Source organism: Gouania willdenowi, chromosome 21, assembly GCF_900634775.1.
Source record: "Gouania willdenowi chromosome 21, fGouWil2.1, whole genome shotgun sequence".
Taxonomy (NCBI): domain Eukaryota; kingdom Metazoa; phylum Chordata; class Actinopteri; order Blenniiformes; family Gobiesocidae; genus Gouania; species Gouania willdenowi.
In genome coordinates this window covers 6,735,751-6,751,760 of record NC_041064.1, presented here as the reverse complement: position 1 = coordinate 6,751,760, position 16,010 = coordinate 6,735,751, and the positions used below count along the sequence as shown (strand labels likewise).

General features: G+C 38.2%; 1 protein-coding gene across 1 annotated transcript in view; it reads right to left on the bottom strand.

The window, feature by feature from the left end:
• asic4a (acid-sensing (proton-gated) ion channel family member 4a) overlaps window positions 1–16,010 on the bottom strand; it is a 141,458-nt gene that overhangs the window by 11,135 nt on the left and 114,313 nt on the right. The window contains exons 2-4 of the mRNA XM_028436086.1: window positions 3,201–3,345; window positions 2,370–2,497; window positions 2,147–2,300 (exon numbers count right to left, since the gene is read on the bottom strand). Coding sequence (XP_028291887.1) covers window positions 2,147–2,300; window positions 2,370–2,497; window positions 3,201–3,345 — 427 coding nt within the window. The remainder of the gene's footprint in view (window positions 1–2,146; window positions 2,301–2,369; window positions 2,498–3,200; window positions 3,346–16,010) is intronic.

Genomic DNA, 16,010 nt, shown 5'->3' with positions numbered 1-16,010 from the left:
GCACACACACACACACACACAAACACGTCACACACATTCTCTTTCTACCCTCCGTATTTCTCCTCACATCATGCATTTAACTAATCTCCTTCTTCCCCAACTGTTGCTAGAGTCAGCCAGGGGTGCACACTTGACTGTTCTAGGCTTCACCTGCTGCACAAACATTCACACATTCTCACACACACACGGAAACTCTTACCGGTGACATGACGTCTCCGAGCAGCTGACGGACAAAACGGGCGGAGTTAACTAAGGGATTATGTAAGGCAGTAGCGCAGGGTGGGAGATCATGTGATCAGGGGCTACTTTGTCTTAATTGGTTTTTACATTTATATGGGGATTAATTTAGGATGTGATTCGAAAAATGCATTTGTTTATTAGAAAATCAGTTATCATTTGAAAAGGATGTGAATATTGTTTTTGTTTGTATTCCTTAATAATTGTTTTTGGTTTAATTTAAACCACACCCATGGGAGGGGCTAACCTGTTAAAAGCAGTGTAGGAAGCTGCATAGAGGGCAGTCTTTCTCTGGAGGTGCATGTGGGAGCAATGTACCTGGACATTTCTGAAAGCCTCTCAGCTGGAAGTAGAGCTGGGACCAGGTTGTGTTTTTTTTTCCTCTTGATGTAAATATTTGTGTTCCACTGTAAATATTGAGCACCGGCACCATTTTTGGAAAAATAAATGAAAGTCGGCTTGCCATATGGATGGTCGTGGTTCTTCTTTTTGAAAGAAAATCGAACCCCGCCACAAATTGGATAACACTTTACTTGAAGTTTTATACATAAAGGTAGGTAAGGAACTATATTTAAAAAAGGCACTATATCTAAAGGGTTAGTGGTTAGAGTAATGTAGGGTTGAGGTTAGGGTAATGAAGGGTTAAGGGTTAGGGTAATGACAGGTTAAGGCTTAGGGTAATGAAGGGTTAAAGTTAGGGTAATGAAGGCTTAAGGGTTAGGGTAATGAAGGGTTACCCCGAATTTCCACTGGATACGTCTCCGCTGGGTTACTGCTCCGATCCGGTTTTGCTGCGCTGTCCGGCAACCCCCACCGGTTACGTTTTGAGTGCGCCAGAAATAAATGTCGTAGGGCTCCAGACTGTCGGAGCTGGGACGGAGCAGATACGCAGCGCATCGGACCCGGTGGAAATGAACACATAGACTAAAGTGGAACCTATCAGGTCCACTGACGTGGCGGAGAAGAAACAGACCCGTATCCAGTGGAAAATGGGAGTTAGGGTAATGAAGAATTAGGGTTAGGGGTTAGGGTTAGGGTAATGAAGGGTTAGGGTAATGAAGGGTTAGGGTAATGAAGGGTTAGGGTCATGAAGGGTTAGGGTCATGAAGGGTTAGGGTCATGAAGGGTTAGGGTCATGAAGGGTTAGGGTCAGGATAATGAAGGGTTAAGAGTTAGGGTAATGAAGGGTTAGGGTAATGAAGGGTTAGGGTAATGAAGGGTTAGGGTAATGAAGGGTTAGGGTCAGGATAATGAAGGGTTAGGAGTTAGGGTAATGAAGGGTTAGGGTAATGAAGGGTTAGGGTCAGGGTAATGAAGGGTTAGGAGTTAGGGTAATGAAGGGTTAGAGTAATAAAGGGTTAGGGTCAGGATAATTAAGGGTTAGGATTGTTTTTTTTTCCATGTTTTTATTATCTTTTGATGTGTTTATAGTTTTAGGATTGTTCTTTTATGTTGTTTTTATAGTTTTGTTATGCTTTAGGATTACTATCCCAGTGTTTCCTCGGAGGGAGCCCTCTAGAGGCTGTGATGTGCCGTGGCCGCAACCCTCGTGACCATTACTTCGATCCTCTGTAACCAGCCATGTGCCATTGTCCTTATTCTAACTTGTGTGTCTGTGTGTGGTGGACAGAGTTTGTACGAGATGGGTGTTTTTTTAACTTTGTAAAAGCACTTTGAGCTGCATCCATTTGTATGAAAAGCGCTTTTTATAAATTAAGACTGATTGATTAGACATCTAATTCAATGGCAGGGTGTGCTCAGTGATAAATCATAAGAATAATGTATATGCTACATCGTATTTTGATGCAAGTTTTCGCCGTTTTCCCAATTTCCAGTTTTTCGCAGCTTGAAACAGTTTGAAATCAAGTGCATTGATCAGTGATGTGTTTGTGTCTGTACTGGTGCTTACCAGGCATGTGAACCATTCTGCACTTGCACACTCGTACGACCTCATTGGTCTCACACAGCAATCTGCAGGCGCTGATGCTATATGTGTCATATCCAGGGAACTTCTCTTTGCTGGAGGAGCGGCAGTTTCCCCAGGGCTGTGGCAGGTAGGTCAGCTAAATACACAGAGATTTATTAAAGCCCTGTAAAATGCAGAGGAGAGCAGTATTCTGGAGGAGACCTACTCTCTGTTCCTGACATGAAACAAAGGTCTGGAAGCCCGGGGAGACGCCGAAGCCCAACTGGTGGATATACGGGGGCTCGTCCTGGCTGTGGATTTGAACTCGGATTCCGGCCTCGAGGGAAGTCTCATCTGCTCATGGGAATGTTCCAAACAAAAAGAACAGGAACGTTTACGATGACTGCCTTATATCGAACAAATCTCTTTGGGTTTGACACTAACAACAAGCGTTTATCACAGCGGGGGCTACAAAAATATATTTGTCTGATCCGACAACTATGTTATCAATATTCATGTCAGCATTTAGAATAATGATCAATCTGAGCATGAAATCAGGTAAAAACAAAGTTTTTCTCTATTTTTGTTCTCGTTTGTTGTATTTTTTTATTCATTTTGTGTATTTTGCTGTAATCAAGTTTATTTTTCTCTCATTTCACCTTTTTGATATCATCTTGTGTGTTTTTAGAATCATTTTGTCAATTTTTGTTGTTTTGTGTTAATTTTTTTTGGGTCATGAGATATGTTTCGCTGTCATTGTTGTGTATGTTGTTTTCATCTTGTGTATTTTTCTATTATTCTTTTATCGTCATCTAGTATTTATGAAGTAATTTAATGTACATTTGTTGTCATTTTGTGTATTATTTTGTTTGTTTTCCTTTTGTTTATTGTTGTTGTCCTTTTGTATAGTTTCAGTTGGTTTGTGTTTATGCATTTTTAGAGTCATTTTTTTGTGTTTTCACTTTGGGGGCCGCATCTGACAGTTGTATATCAGAGTTGAGTTCCATGGTGTAACCAGGGACAGGATTACAGTGGAGATAAGCCTTTTCTGACTTACTTGTTTCTCTCCAGATTGGCAGATATTCATCCTGCTGAATATCCAACATGATCTCCAGCCCGTTTCCCATTCCGCCCTGCTTGGTTTTCCGGGATGTTGTCTTGTTACCATTGAAAGTGTAGCATTTTCCATATCTGGTGTAGACCTGTGAGAGAAAGAATAGATTCATATCATGCACAACATAATAAAACCAAACATGCTCCAGCAATGCATAGAAACGTAGGCATAGATATGGAGTAAAGAAATACATAAACAAGCTGTGAGAAGTAACTCAATATTACCCACAAGCTGCTCGGTCCCTGGTGGACTGTAATAAAACTGCATATAAATCAGATTTCAACCCACACACACAGAACCTGACACGCCGGTGTTCAACAGGAGCCAAAATCCAAAGAAAACCCCAAAACGCTGAAAGAAATTTCAATTCCAGTTTTCAAAGGAAAACAAAGCAGAATAAGAGAGGCAGCATTAAGTGAGTCATCAGGCCGCCATCTTTTAAAGGAAGCCACTCTGAGGAGGATGCTTCATCTCTATGTTTGGACATCTATTCTAAAACCCACTGCACTGCAGATCCAAAACCATCGTACATTTAGTCATACAGCCGTCACCTTGTCTACGGCACTAAGTGTGTCAGTATGTCCCTCGACAAAGCCAATATCCAAATGTTTAGAAAACAGCAAAATAACATGAAGGCATGGGAAATAATGCACCAATTTCAGAATATTTAAAACTTCTAAAAAAAAAAAAGGTTTAAATTACAGCTTGAAAGTTTGTTTTTATTTCTCATTCGGGATGTGAAGCCCCTGAGACCAGTGGTTCTCAACCTTTTTAGCTCGTGACCCCCCAAAATAAAGGTTCCAGAGCCCGTGGACCCTCACTGTAGCTGAAGGTGGTTGAACACAGACATGAACATTGAAGAACAGTCATGTAGAGACAGGACCATCTATAAGGGGGAATAAAGGGGAGAGATTTTTGGGGTCCATCCATAAAGTCAGCAAAATTATGGTCCATTGTTCTATAAATCTGTGAAAACCAAATTTTATTTATTTATTTATCTGAATAATATCCATTGTTATCCAGGAAGTTTATTATTATTATTATTATTTGCACCCTACTATACCCTCTGTCTGGTATATAGTATATAGATGTCAATCCTTGTTTTAATCAGAAATAAAATGGGTTAAAAGTGACCAAAAATGGTGGAAAAGGTGGGGAAATATGATTTTAAAAAACACAGAAATTGATTAAAATTAGAATGGTCAAAAACGCACAGAAAAAGTCATTAAAAAAGTGGAAATATTGGCTCAAAAGTGGCAAAACAAGGGTTGAAGTTTGGAGTAATGTAGTTTAAAAAGTAGGAACAATAATAATTTAAATAGGCAAATAATGGGCTTGACAAATTGTGAATATGGTTAAATTGGAGAGGAAAAAAGCATGAAATATTGTGAAAAGAGGTTAAAAGTGACAATAATGGGTCGACATATGAAGCATTAGGGGGGAAAAGTAGTAGAAAGGGTTTATAAGTGCCGGAAATGTATTGAAAGTGGGAGAAAAAAAAGTGCAGAAAAGGCGTAATGTAGGAGTAATGTAGCAAAAATGCATTAAAAGGAGCAAAAATATGGCAAGAAAATGTGATGAAAATAGGTTAAAATATGGCAAGTTTAGAGTAGTTGCAGAAAAAGAGTAAAAATGAGCAAAATTGGGCTCACATTTTTCAAAAAACTAGTTTCTTAAAGGCATCTGGTGACCTCCCAACCTTGCGACACCGAGGTTGAAAACCCTTGCCTTAGACAGATGCATAGAAATATTTTTACCTCATTCTTACCGTGATTCTAGCATAACAGCATCCTGAAAGTACAACTTCAACCCTTCTCTCTGCTACATAAATACATTTTGTATTGCAGAAAAGGAATCCATTGAATTCATTTTGAAGCGGACGGTGATAACAGTATTGGATCAGAGGAAATGACAGGGTGAGAGAGGTGATGAGAGGAGACAGCGGATAAATGACTGCAAAATTACATCTGAGCTCAACAGAAAGCAGACATGTCATTAAGGGGACACTGTCACAGTCTAAAAAACACAGATGTTTGTGCTCTGAGTTTTTTTCATAAGGCTAATCCACCTAATGAGGGCTGTGATGTCTGAATTAGAGACGCAGGCGGAACAACACGAGCTCTCATTCAGCGACCACAGGCTGTATTCACATGTGAGATGTTGTCTGAGTAACAATAAATCAAAGCTTGGGTTGTGGATGGAGTTCAGTCGAGTAATTCCCTCAAACGCTGAGGGATTTTTATTTATATATATATATATATATATATATATATAATTTTTTACAAAATCTACAGTAATTGGAAGAAATACTTTAAAAAAGCTGCTGTTTTAAAAGTCAGTTGTATTTTAGACACAGAAGCCTTTGATCTGATCGCACTGATAGCTTGTACTAACTGTGTGTGTGTGTGTGTGTGTGTGTGTGTGTGTGTGTGTGTGTGTGTGTGTGTGCACCCTTCATTGCTTGATGCCATAACAAAAACAAATGAAAGACATCGAAAGAGATTCAAAGAAAAAGTCTGAACATGAAAGATTTGACATCAATTTCTTTTTGGCTTAGCCCAGAGCTTCTCAACGTTCGGGTCAGGACCAATTTTTGGGACGCTAGACACTGGGAGGGGGTCCCCAAATGCCTTCAAGAAACTAAAAATAGTTCTTAAACAATTTGAGCCCATTTTTGCTTAGTTTTCCTTTTCTTCTACATCATCTCCAAACGTGCCATATTTTAACCTTTTTTTAATCACTTTTTCTTGCCATATTTTTTCTCCTTTAATGCATTTTTGTTAAATTACTCCCATTTCTGAAACTTCTCCATCAAATTCCCGTGCCTTTTCTGCACGTTTTTTCCACTTTGAAAACATTTTCAGAATTTATAAACCCTTCCCACCACTTTTACCACTTAATGTTGCAGATGTTGACCCATTATTGTAACTTTTAGCTCTTTTCACCATATTTCATGCTCATTTTTTGCCATTTTATCCATGTTCACAAATTATTCATTTATTGGTTCATTTAACAGGGACAGTGAACAATGACATCAATACAGAAAATCTACCAGATTTAGTCAGAAGGCTATTTTTAATCTGTTGTCCCTGGACAGAATGTTCAATTGTCACCCTAAAATAATACAAATTATAGGAAACATACAATAAAATATACAGTTAAAAATGCAACTACATAACATATTATACTGCCATTTACATATAAAAAACAATAGTAGGGAAGAAGAAGAAGTAAGTAGGAAACATCTGTCCTGCCCTGTATTTGCTAGTTGAAAATAATTGTTCTTACTTTTTAAAATGCATTACCCCCCCCCACCCCCCCCCACACCCCATTGCTGCCACTTTTAAGCCAATATTGACTTTTTTTTTTTTTTTTTTTAACCATTTTTACCACTTTTTCTGTCTGTTTTTAGTCACTCTAATTTGCAACTTTAAACCAATTTCTGAGGTTTTTAAAATCCAATGTCACCACCTTTTCCTCCATTTTTGGTCACTTTTAACCCATTTAATTTTTGATTAAAACAAGGATTTACATCTTTAAGTTGACTATATACCAGACAGAGTCAACTGGCGGGCTGGGGGCCACATGTGGCCCTCGGTCTAATTTAATGCACCCCCCAAAAATACACAAAACAAAAGCAAGAATGCATTAAAAAATACATAGAATTGCAACATTGAAGGAAAATACATTAAAAGATGAGAAAAACAAAGAAAATACTCCAAAAACACACAAAACTACTACAAAAATGAACAAAACGACAACAGTAATACACAAAATTACTAGAAAAATGACTCCGCAAATCCACAGTACTAACCAGCAAAATGACAAAAGAAATACACAAATTACTCCAAAAAATACAAAATGACACAAAAACACACGAAAGGACAACAGAAATGCACAAAATGCCTCATAATGAGCAAGACAACAACAAGCATACACAGAACGACAGAAAAACACACAAAATTACTCTAAAAACTTGTGAACCCTCAGATTGGTCGTTATTCTAAATGCGGATATGAATGTTAATCATGTGACCCTCCGATCAGACAAATACATTTTTGTGGGCCTGCTATATACTATGGCGCAAATAATAATAAACTTCCTGGATAACAGTGGATATTATTCAGATGAATAAATAAATGTGGTTATCACAGATTCAAAGAACAATGGACCTTCATTTTGCTGACTTTGTGGATGGACCCCAAAAATCTCTCCCCTTTATTCTCCCTTATACATGACCCTGTCTCCACATGACTGTTCTTCATTGTTCATGGTTTTCCAGTGAGCTGTGATAGCCACTTAGCATTTATTTAAAAAAAAAAAAGTTTTTTCGTTGTGCATGAAGCGGCAAAGGGAAACGTCATCAGAGCAAAGAACTGGGCACAGTGTGTTCATTCAAATTTTCAAGTGTGACATTTGACTGACACGCTATTAGCCTGAACTGCTTTAATCTCTATTTGGCTGATGCAGAGCAGTGGAGGTGGTAAAGCTGCACTCATCATTGATTCTCTGCTCCGATTTGGGTTTATTGACGCACCTTAACTCTCGTCTGGCGGTTTTTATCTGATGGAGAGGAGAGGGCAACAGAGCTGAAGGATGATTTCACCTCAGAAAAAGCTTGGGGTTCGCCTCTGAAACCTCCGTCCTCTGGAGGACGAAGACGACGTGTTCAGAAACCATATCTCTGGGGAACAGGGGAAACTTTCGCTATCATCTCACAAAGGAAATGGTTACAGCCTTGTTTTTTAGCTTCTCGACCTCCCTCTCCGTCTGCTCTCTGTGTCTCCTCGTGATTGATGGGTCATTTTCTTCCACACAAACATCTTGGACTGAATATAGTGACAGTAACAGGACAGACTTGAGCAAGACCCAAGAGAGGGCTGAACACTGCTGTTGGTAAAGCAAACACAGGAAAAGCATGATGGGGGCTACACCATCACTAAACATTGAAGATCTGATCATAAATAGAATAAAACATGATTTTTTTTTTCTCCTTTTCTCACATTTTTCCCCCAATCCAATAATATGCAGAAGAATGAAGAGTACTGATATATCCTACTCAAGTAGAAGTACTGTCACTTCATTGAATTTGTAACCCCAATAAAATAAATTCATTTATTTAATTGCAATAAGAAAAAATGCATTGCTGTCTTAAAAAGATTGCACTTAGTGTAGTGTAGACCTTTGACAGGATGTACAGACAGAGAGAAAAAAGAAATTGTAACCAAGTACAAATTAAAAGCAGGCATTCACTGCAATTTTTTGGCCCATTATGAGTCGATTTTCGACTCATGCGTCTATTTTTTGGGATCGTGCGATTCTCTGCTAGATCGTGTGTCGTGCATTGTGTAGTATTCATGGGGTCACGAGAAGTGATGAACACCTCACGACCAGCTCCCTATCAGCAATGGTATGGTCGTAAGGAAGTCAAACATGTTTGAGGACCGCTGTAAAATTGACGGACTGTACTGTCTACGTCTGTCCAGCCAGTTCCTGGTCCATCACGTCGCCGTCTTTCATTCATGATTTATTTAAAAAAAAATTAACAAACCTTTTATTTTATACAGATACCTTTGTGGAAAATAAATTAAGTTTTTATTGTGCAAGATTTGGTTTCTTCCTTTTTAAGTTTATACATGAGATGTTTACTGTATGCAAGGGAAGATTTATTACCAATAATAAACTTAGGGGTGAAAGTAACTAGTAATTTTTACTCTGAGTACTATTTAATTGAGCTACTTTTTACTTGTACTTAAGTACAATTTCAGTCAAGTAACAGTACTTCTACTTGATTAGGATATATCAGTACTCTTTACACCTCTGAGGTTTGTCAAATTGTACAATTCGATTTTAAATAAAGTAACTCGAATAAATTCAATTGAATTTGAAACAAAATTATCAGGCTCTAAGTATGGATACATTTATGAACTCTAAAACTGTGCCATGCTAATGGTGCCATGTGGGTAACAACATAATAGGTAGAAACCATAGCCTGAACCCAATAAAGTAGTAAAATAACCGCCACTCAAATTCTGTTTTGGTCCTGTGTATTACGTTTAATCTGATTGGTTGGCTGTGATGTGATGCATTTAACTGTCGTCTGGTCAATTCATTTTTTGTAGTTTCACAATGTCATTTTAGAACAAAAAATCATAATGCACTCAGTAATGGTTGAATGTAACAAATCACTTTACTTCTTTTAAAACCAAAATTACTGATTTAGAAATACACTCAAAAACTTATAATTACCCATAAAAGCAACTCAATCCCAGTAACGTGAGTACTTGTAATCCATTACTTTCACCTCTGATAATATGTGCAGATATTACAACAAACTACTCGAACGTACTCATACATCAATGCTGACATTTGCATTTTGGCTAAGTTGTGACATAAGAGTTTTTTTTAATGGCAAGTGTCTATTCGTACAGTTGCCGTACGGACAACCCTCGGTGCTATTGGTACGTGTACGGAAGTACAAGTACGTAGTGTCTTAGGGTTGGGGTTAGTCTTAGTCACGTGACCTAAACTGGCCAATGACTGACCTATCACCTGAACTAAACTGTCCAAATAGGAGCACTGCGTACAGATAGAATGTCGGTATATTGATACGGCAACCGTACGGAGCTCACTGCCTTTTAAATATGGAATTGGTAACTTCTTTCTATCAACAATGATATTGAAATGTTGAATAAAATAATTCAGATTTTGAAGGTTTACCGACAAACCGAAAGCTAAAAAATAATGAACATTAATGTTGCCAAGTAACAAAGCTTTGCAATGGAAAAAGATCCAATTTCAGAGAAATCTGCAAACAACAACAGAGCTCATGCACAGTGAGACTGAGGCAGAGATGAGGTGCCCTTTCACTGTTTTTCACCCTAGAGATCTTCCCTTTCTGCTTCACTCAGCTATGAAACATTTATTGAATGTTTGTGCATTCTGACAGAGAGAAGGGCCTTCTTCAAAATGTCTTTTCCTTTTTTCTAGATTGTCTGTGTTGTCTTTTTTACTTCTCGAGTAGGCTGTGATGGTGAAGACATTTTAACATATCCAACTAAAAAACTGGTTTTGTAAGGCTGTATACATTTATATATAGATTAAACGTGCAATATTTATTTGCTGTCACTTTGCTTCTAACCAGGGACTACGGATGATAATTAGCTTGTAGCTATCTCTGGTCTGTGCAATACATTTATTGAGTAATGCTCCGGTCATATAAATAAATTAATTAATGAATTAGACAAACTAAAATTGTCCTGATGACCAACTTTTGACAAAAACTACATTGCATTTTACTCCAAACTCTATGATTAAAACTAAATGAAAATGTTCTGTTAAAATAAACAAACACTGATTTACATCCATATGCAGGACTCACAATGTATCCTCTGAAAAGAGTTCTGCTCACGTCATTCAGCGGTCAGAGGATAAAGCCACAAATCAGGTGTGAAAAGCTCTTAAGGAGACCCTTTAGTTCTTTTAAGACAGACCTTGTAAAAAAAAAAAAAAAAAAAATAAGAAAAGAAAAAAGCATCAGAAAGCAGCCCAAAATGTCTCTCTTTCTCTCTCTGAGAATCCAAGAATGCATGAATGAGTTTTCAAGAACATGATTTACAGAGTGAGCACAGCCTTTAAGTGCCACCTGCCACATTTTTCCTCAGCATCCTTGTTTTTCCCTTTTAGCGCTGCACTAAAAAAAATCTATTTGGGTCCCTGCACAAAAGCTTTTTTTTCTTTCTTTTTTTTTTCTGCGGCTGTTGTTCTCTTCAACGCTCACTGTGGACACGTGATGCTGCTGCACCCCTGAACAACGCCAAAGATCGTGAAATATTTCAATGGAAGAACCTCCATAAACAATCCCCACGTTGAGAACAGAGGGGGATTTAATTTGTTGGTTTGTCACAGTGATTTATTAATAATCAATGGTCAGTTTTTTAATTAAACTTATTTGGTACAAATTTATGCTTTTCAGTTTTGTTGGATCTCAAGATGGATTACAAGTCCACCCATTGAGATACACACAGGCTGTGTTCGAAAGGCATACTACGTGCTATACACGACAAACTCAACGAGTATATACCGTCTACTATATACTAAAACAGGGGTCACCAACCTTTCTGAAACCACAAGCTGCAGTACCTCACACTTAGGGTAATCTGAAGGGCTACCAGTTGATACACACTGAAAAACTCAAATTTCACAGTTTCACTTTAAAGGCACAATGTGTAAATTTTGGCCACTAGGGGCGCTAAATCGGTAACTGTCACACAAGCACCCCTAGTGGCCACAATTGCTGCAGCACTGTCGCAAAAATCAACAAACAGTTTAAGGGCTGGGGTGCGAAGCAGGGCTGGGCTCGCGTCACGGCTACAGTCTATGGGCTGGAGGAGCAGCCGCTATCGCCGCTCAGCCTTCCTCGCCACGTCGGTGGCGCTCCTCCCCTACTCCCTGGCCTCGCCGCAGTTATCGGCCCCCTTTGCCGAGGGTCGGCATGGCGTTGTCGGGGGTCTCCTCCGATTCCCGACAACAGCGGCAAGGCCAGCGGGTAGGGGGAAAGCGCCACCAATGCGGCGAGGTGGGATCGCTTGTCCGGTGGCGAGTGAAGTGCGGCGGTGAGAAAAATAGTGGATGACAAGGTCCGAAATACTTCAGTTTCAACAAACAACACTTTGTTTATCTTAATTTATTGAATTGTTTCATTTTAAAATGACTACTTCTGAAACATTTCAGAAGAAATCATAATGTTCCTATTTTACTAGCCAATAACTACTTTTAACTAATAGAAACATGTTCTTACAATTTAACAATCATGTCACTTTTTATTTATTTATTTATTTATTTTTTTTAAACATCACATTCTAAACACCAAATCTGCAGCGTCTTTAACAAAATCCTATGTACGTAAACATGTTTCTAATGATGTTTCTGTGAAAATAAAAGTTTAAAGATGGTTCATTTAATGCAAAAACAATATGAAGTGCAGTAGTATTTAACTCGATCAAGGCTCTGACTACATCAGTATTTATCTTTGAGAGATTGAAGCAATAAATCAGACTTTAGATGGAGCGAATATTTCTCTTGTTAAAACAGGCCTGAGGGCCCCACCAGGGGCCCGTACGGACAACCTGGTGTTCGCGGGCACCTTGTTGGTGACCCCTGCACTACAAACTCAATGACTATAATTAGGATGATGAGCGTTCCCACAATGAAATATACTTCCAAGTTTCCCAAGATACATTTGGAACCTACAACGATAAAAATCAGAAGCAAACTGAGGCTAAACATCTCCACTTTTAAAAGTTCTGAAAACATTTTAAGTGAGAAAGTGACCAAGAAGAATATCAACATGTGCTCAATTGATCCATAAAACTCACGTAAACACATTTCATGGCGACATTTGGGAGATTTTCGGAGACCCTCCATTTTGCTACTGACAAAACTTCAAGTTAACTTCAAAACAAAAGCCCAAGATACAAAAGCGTTAAAAAAAAACTCATGGAAGAAAAGATGCTTTTATTTTGAAAAGGGGATGTTTGATTTTTAGCTTGAAGCTGGTCCCAGGACCATTTTATGTTCAGCTCGTAATGCATCATGGGGCGGTTGAGTATGACTAGTGTGCAGTCCCCATATAGCACGTGTCAAACTCAAGGCCCAGGGGCCAAATCCAGCCCTTTGGAGTATCCAATTCGGCCCGCAGCAGAAAGCAAAAGTGACGGAGAAAACATGAATCATTGTGTAAATGAAACTCAACAATATTTGCTGGGGCTCACTCACATTTTCCTGGTGCTTATATCGCATGATGGCAGTCATTTTGAATGTTAAACTGTTGAAAAAGCTCAAAATTCAGACAAAATCTTAAAATTTTCCTTAAATTATTCCATAATATTTCCCTTAATTACATATACATTGGACATAAAATCTAGGTAATTTAAAGTGAAGATCCTGTTGCAACTGATATCTGTCACTTATTGCTTGGATATTGTTGGTTTCTTACATATTTTGTATTTTATGTATACGTAGAAGTGCAAACAAGGACACAATTATATTGAAATTACTCGTTTTCCTGCTTGAATGTGTTGCCCACTTGAGATCAAACTGTTCCGTTTTTGGCCCCTGAACTAAAATGAGTTATATATAGTAATAGTATACATCCTGGTATTTGTTGCAAATAGTCAATCTTTTCCTATACTGACACAAAAAAAGACTCAGATGCCCAGATCCAAAATATAAAAACCTATATTTTCATAGATTATGAATAGATAGTGAAAAAATTAGACGATAGATATTTGTTTTTAGTGTATTTTACAGCTGATTTAGGACAAGATACCATAAGAGATGCTAACAGAAAGCTAACACAAGAGGAATGTTAACTTTAATTAGGTTGTTTATTTCAGGCTCAGTAATTGTGAATTATTAAACTTTAGTAAATTAGAATGTAATTGTAATTGACTTTGAGGATACAAAATAATCATATTTAAATTGTAATTGAACATGGATAATTGAAAACGTAATTGTAACTGAAAAATGAAATTGACCCCAGCCCTGCCCAGCAGCAAATATTTCCTCACGCCACAATTCAGCGAAACAAGCCTGATAAATAAACGCACTGTGGGGCAAACAGAGACAAAACATTATTAGCATTTGATGTCACAAAAGAACATTTTATCCAGACAATGACAATGTTTTGTCATTTTATGACCAATGACCAAACCTTCAGGAGCCAGAACCCATGAACAATGTCTGACGTGAGAGATTAGCAAAGAAAAATGACGGCAATTTGTTACCATTTCTCAAAATACTGACAAGACATTGCTCCCCATACGCCGTGCATTTTCCAAATCATCCCAAAGTCAATAAGTGGACGAATTGCCTTCTATTGTGGGTCATCGCTCAGTAATCACTGCAAACACACAGTGGGGAGTTAACAGAATGTATCTCTGGTGTTTCCATAAAGACGTGGCACACACGGGTGGATTTATGTGAGCGCTGCAGTTTGGCTAAACACTGGAAGATGTGGCAGTTTGTGAGTTTTGCGCCATTAACTTCCTGCTCAGTGCCAGTGTCTACACAGCGAGGCAGACACAGCTGTGCAAGGCAGCGAACAGCGTCGCACTAACTATGAGTCAATTCCAACCTTCATTACACCGCTGAGCGCCGAGAGGTCATTGGAAGATTAACACATTTGTTCAAGTGAGAAAAAGGCGGTGCAGTGGGACAGTTGGCGTTAATAAAAATGACGCGTTTTAGGTGATAATCTCCAGAAACAAATATAAACTGGTGATTAGATAAATGATTAAATAACCGAGATTTAGCAGTCATTTTCAGTATTTCACATTAGTTTCAGCCTTATTAAAGGATGTTGTATTTGCAATTATTTATGTTTTTTTTTTTTCACGTAGTGGGGTTACGTCAAAAGTACTTAAAGGGATCCAATTTGTGCTGCTTTTGGTTGCGCTAAATAATCAGGGAAAGCTAAATATGTCCATGTAAACCTCTTTTGTTTATAAAAATAGGATTAAAAACTGTTGTGACCCGAAAGAGTCTTTGACCGCTGGGGGCGACAGTTCCAACTCTACGGTTTCATAGTAGACAATAAAGCAGAGAAGAAGAGCTCTCCTAAGCGACCTTTACGCCCCGTTTTTATTATTTTTTGGTGAACAAACTTTTACATCGGTTTACATCGGCATCAATAACTTTTCCTGATTATTTAGAGCAGCCAAAAGCAGCACAAATTGGCATTTTGACTGAAAAAGCTGATAAATAATCTAAAAATCAGGCTGAATGCTTCACTTCAATAGAAAACAATGGGATGTTTACAGGCAAATGGGCCTTGTGACATCATCAATCACATGATATAAACGGGAAGAGATTCAAATTCTGATCTAATTGCTAGAGCAGACATGAGCTCATCTTTAAACAGTCGCATTTACTTGTTCAATAAACAAGAAAAGATTCAAATTCTGATGTAGCTGGTTATGATTTACAGGCTGCATATACAGGACTGAATTATAACATAACCTAACTATTAGAGCGGACATGGGCTCGTCTGTGAACGGTCACATTTACAGACCTTGGAGTCGCTGTTAGTTTACCAATAAACAGGAAGAGATTCGTCACCTTTATAATAAGTGCTGACTCAGCCACTGGGAGTGAGGCCCAAGGCCGAGTCAGGCTGACTTGATAATAATGTATCATGTTTTTCTGCAGTCAGTGCCTTCTCCTCGTTCTTCTCTCTCTGCTCTGTTTCAGGTGTCGTAAAGCTGATGATGGCAGGTATTGATCTGTGGTTCATGTCTCAACTAGTCTCAGACACTCTGATGTTCTATCTCTCTATCCTGTTCTGTTGGTCCTTCTGTCCACTAACCCCAACCAGTCAACGCAGATGGCTGCCACCTCTGAACCTGGTTCTAATGGAGATTTCTTCCTGTTAGAAGGGAGTTGTTTCTTCCCACTGTCCACAATGCTTGTTCATGTGGATCTTGTTGGGTTTTTTCTTTCTCATTATTAATTTTATATTTTGATAAGCGCATTGAGATGACTTTGTTGTAAATTGCGCTATATAAATAAAGTAGAATTGAATTGAATTGAATGATTTCAAGACGGCGGAACACAGGCTCTAAAACGGTATAGTAGTCCCATTTTAAAAGTTAATAAAACAAATATGGTGCAAAAATAATGTGCTTTTTTTGGCATAGATCTTCTAATAAATACATTTCAAAGGTTTTAGACCACGTTTGTAAAAACAAATAT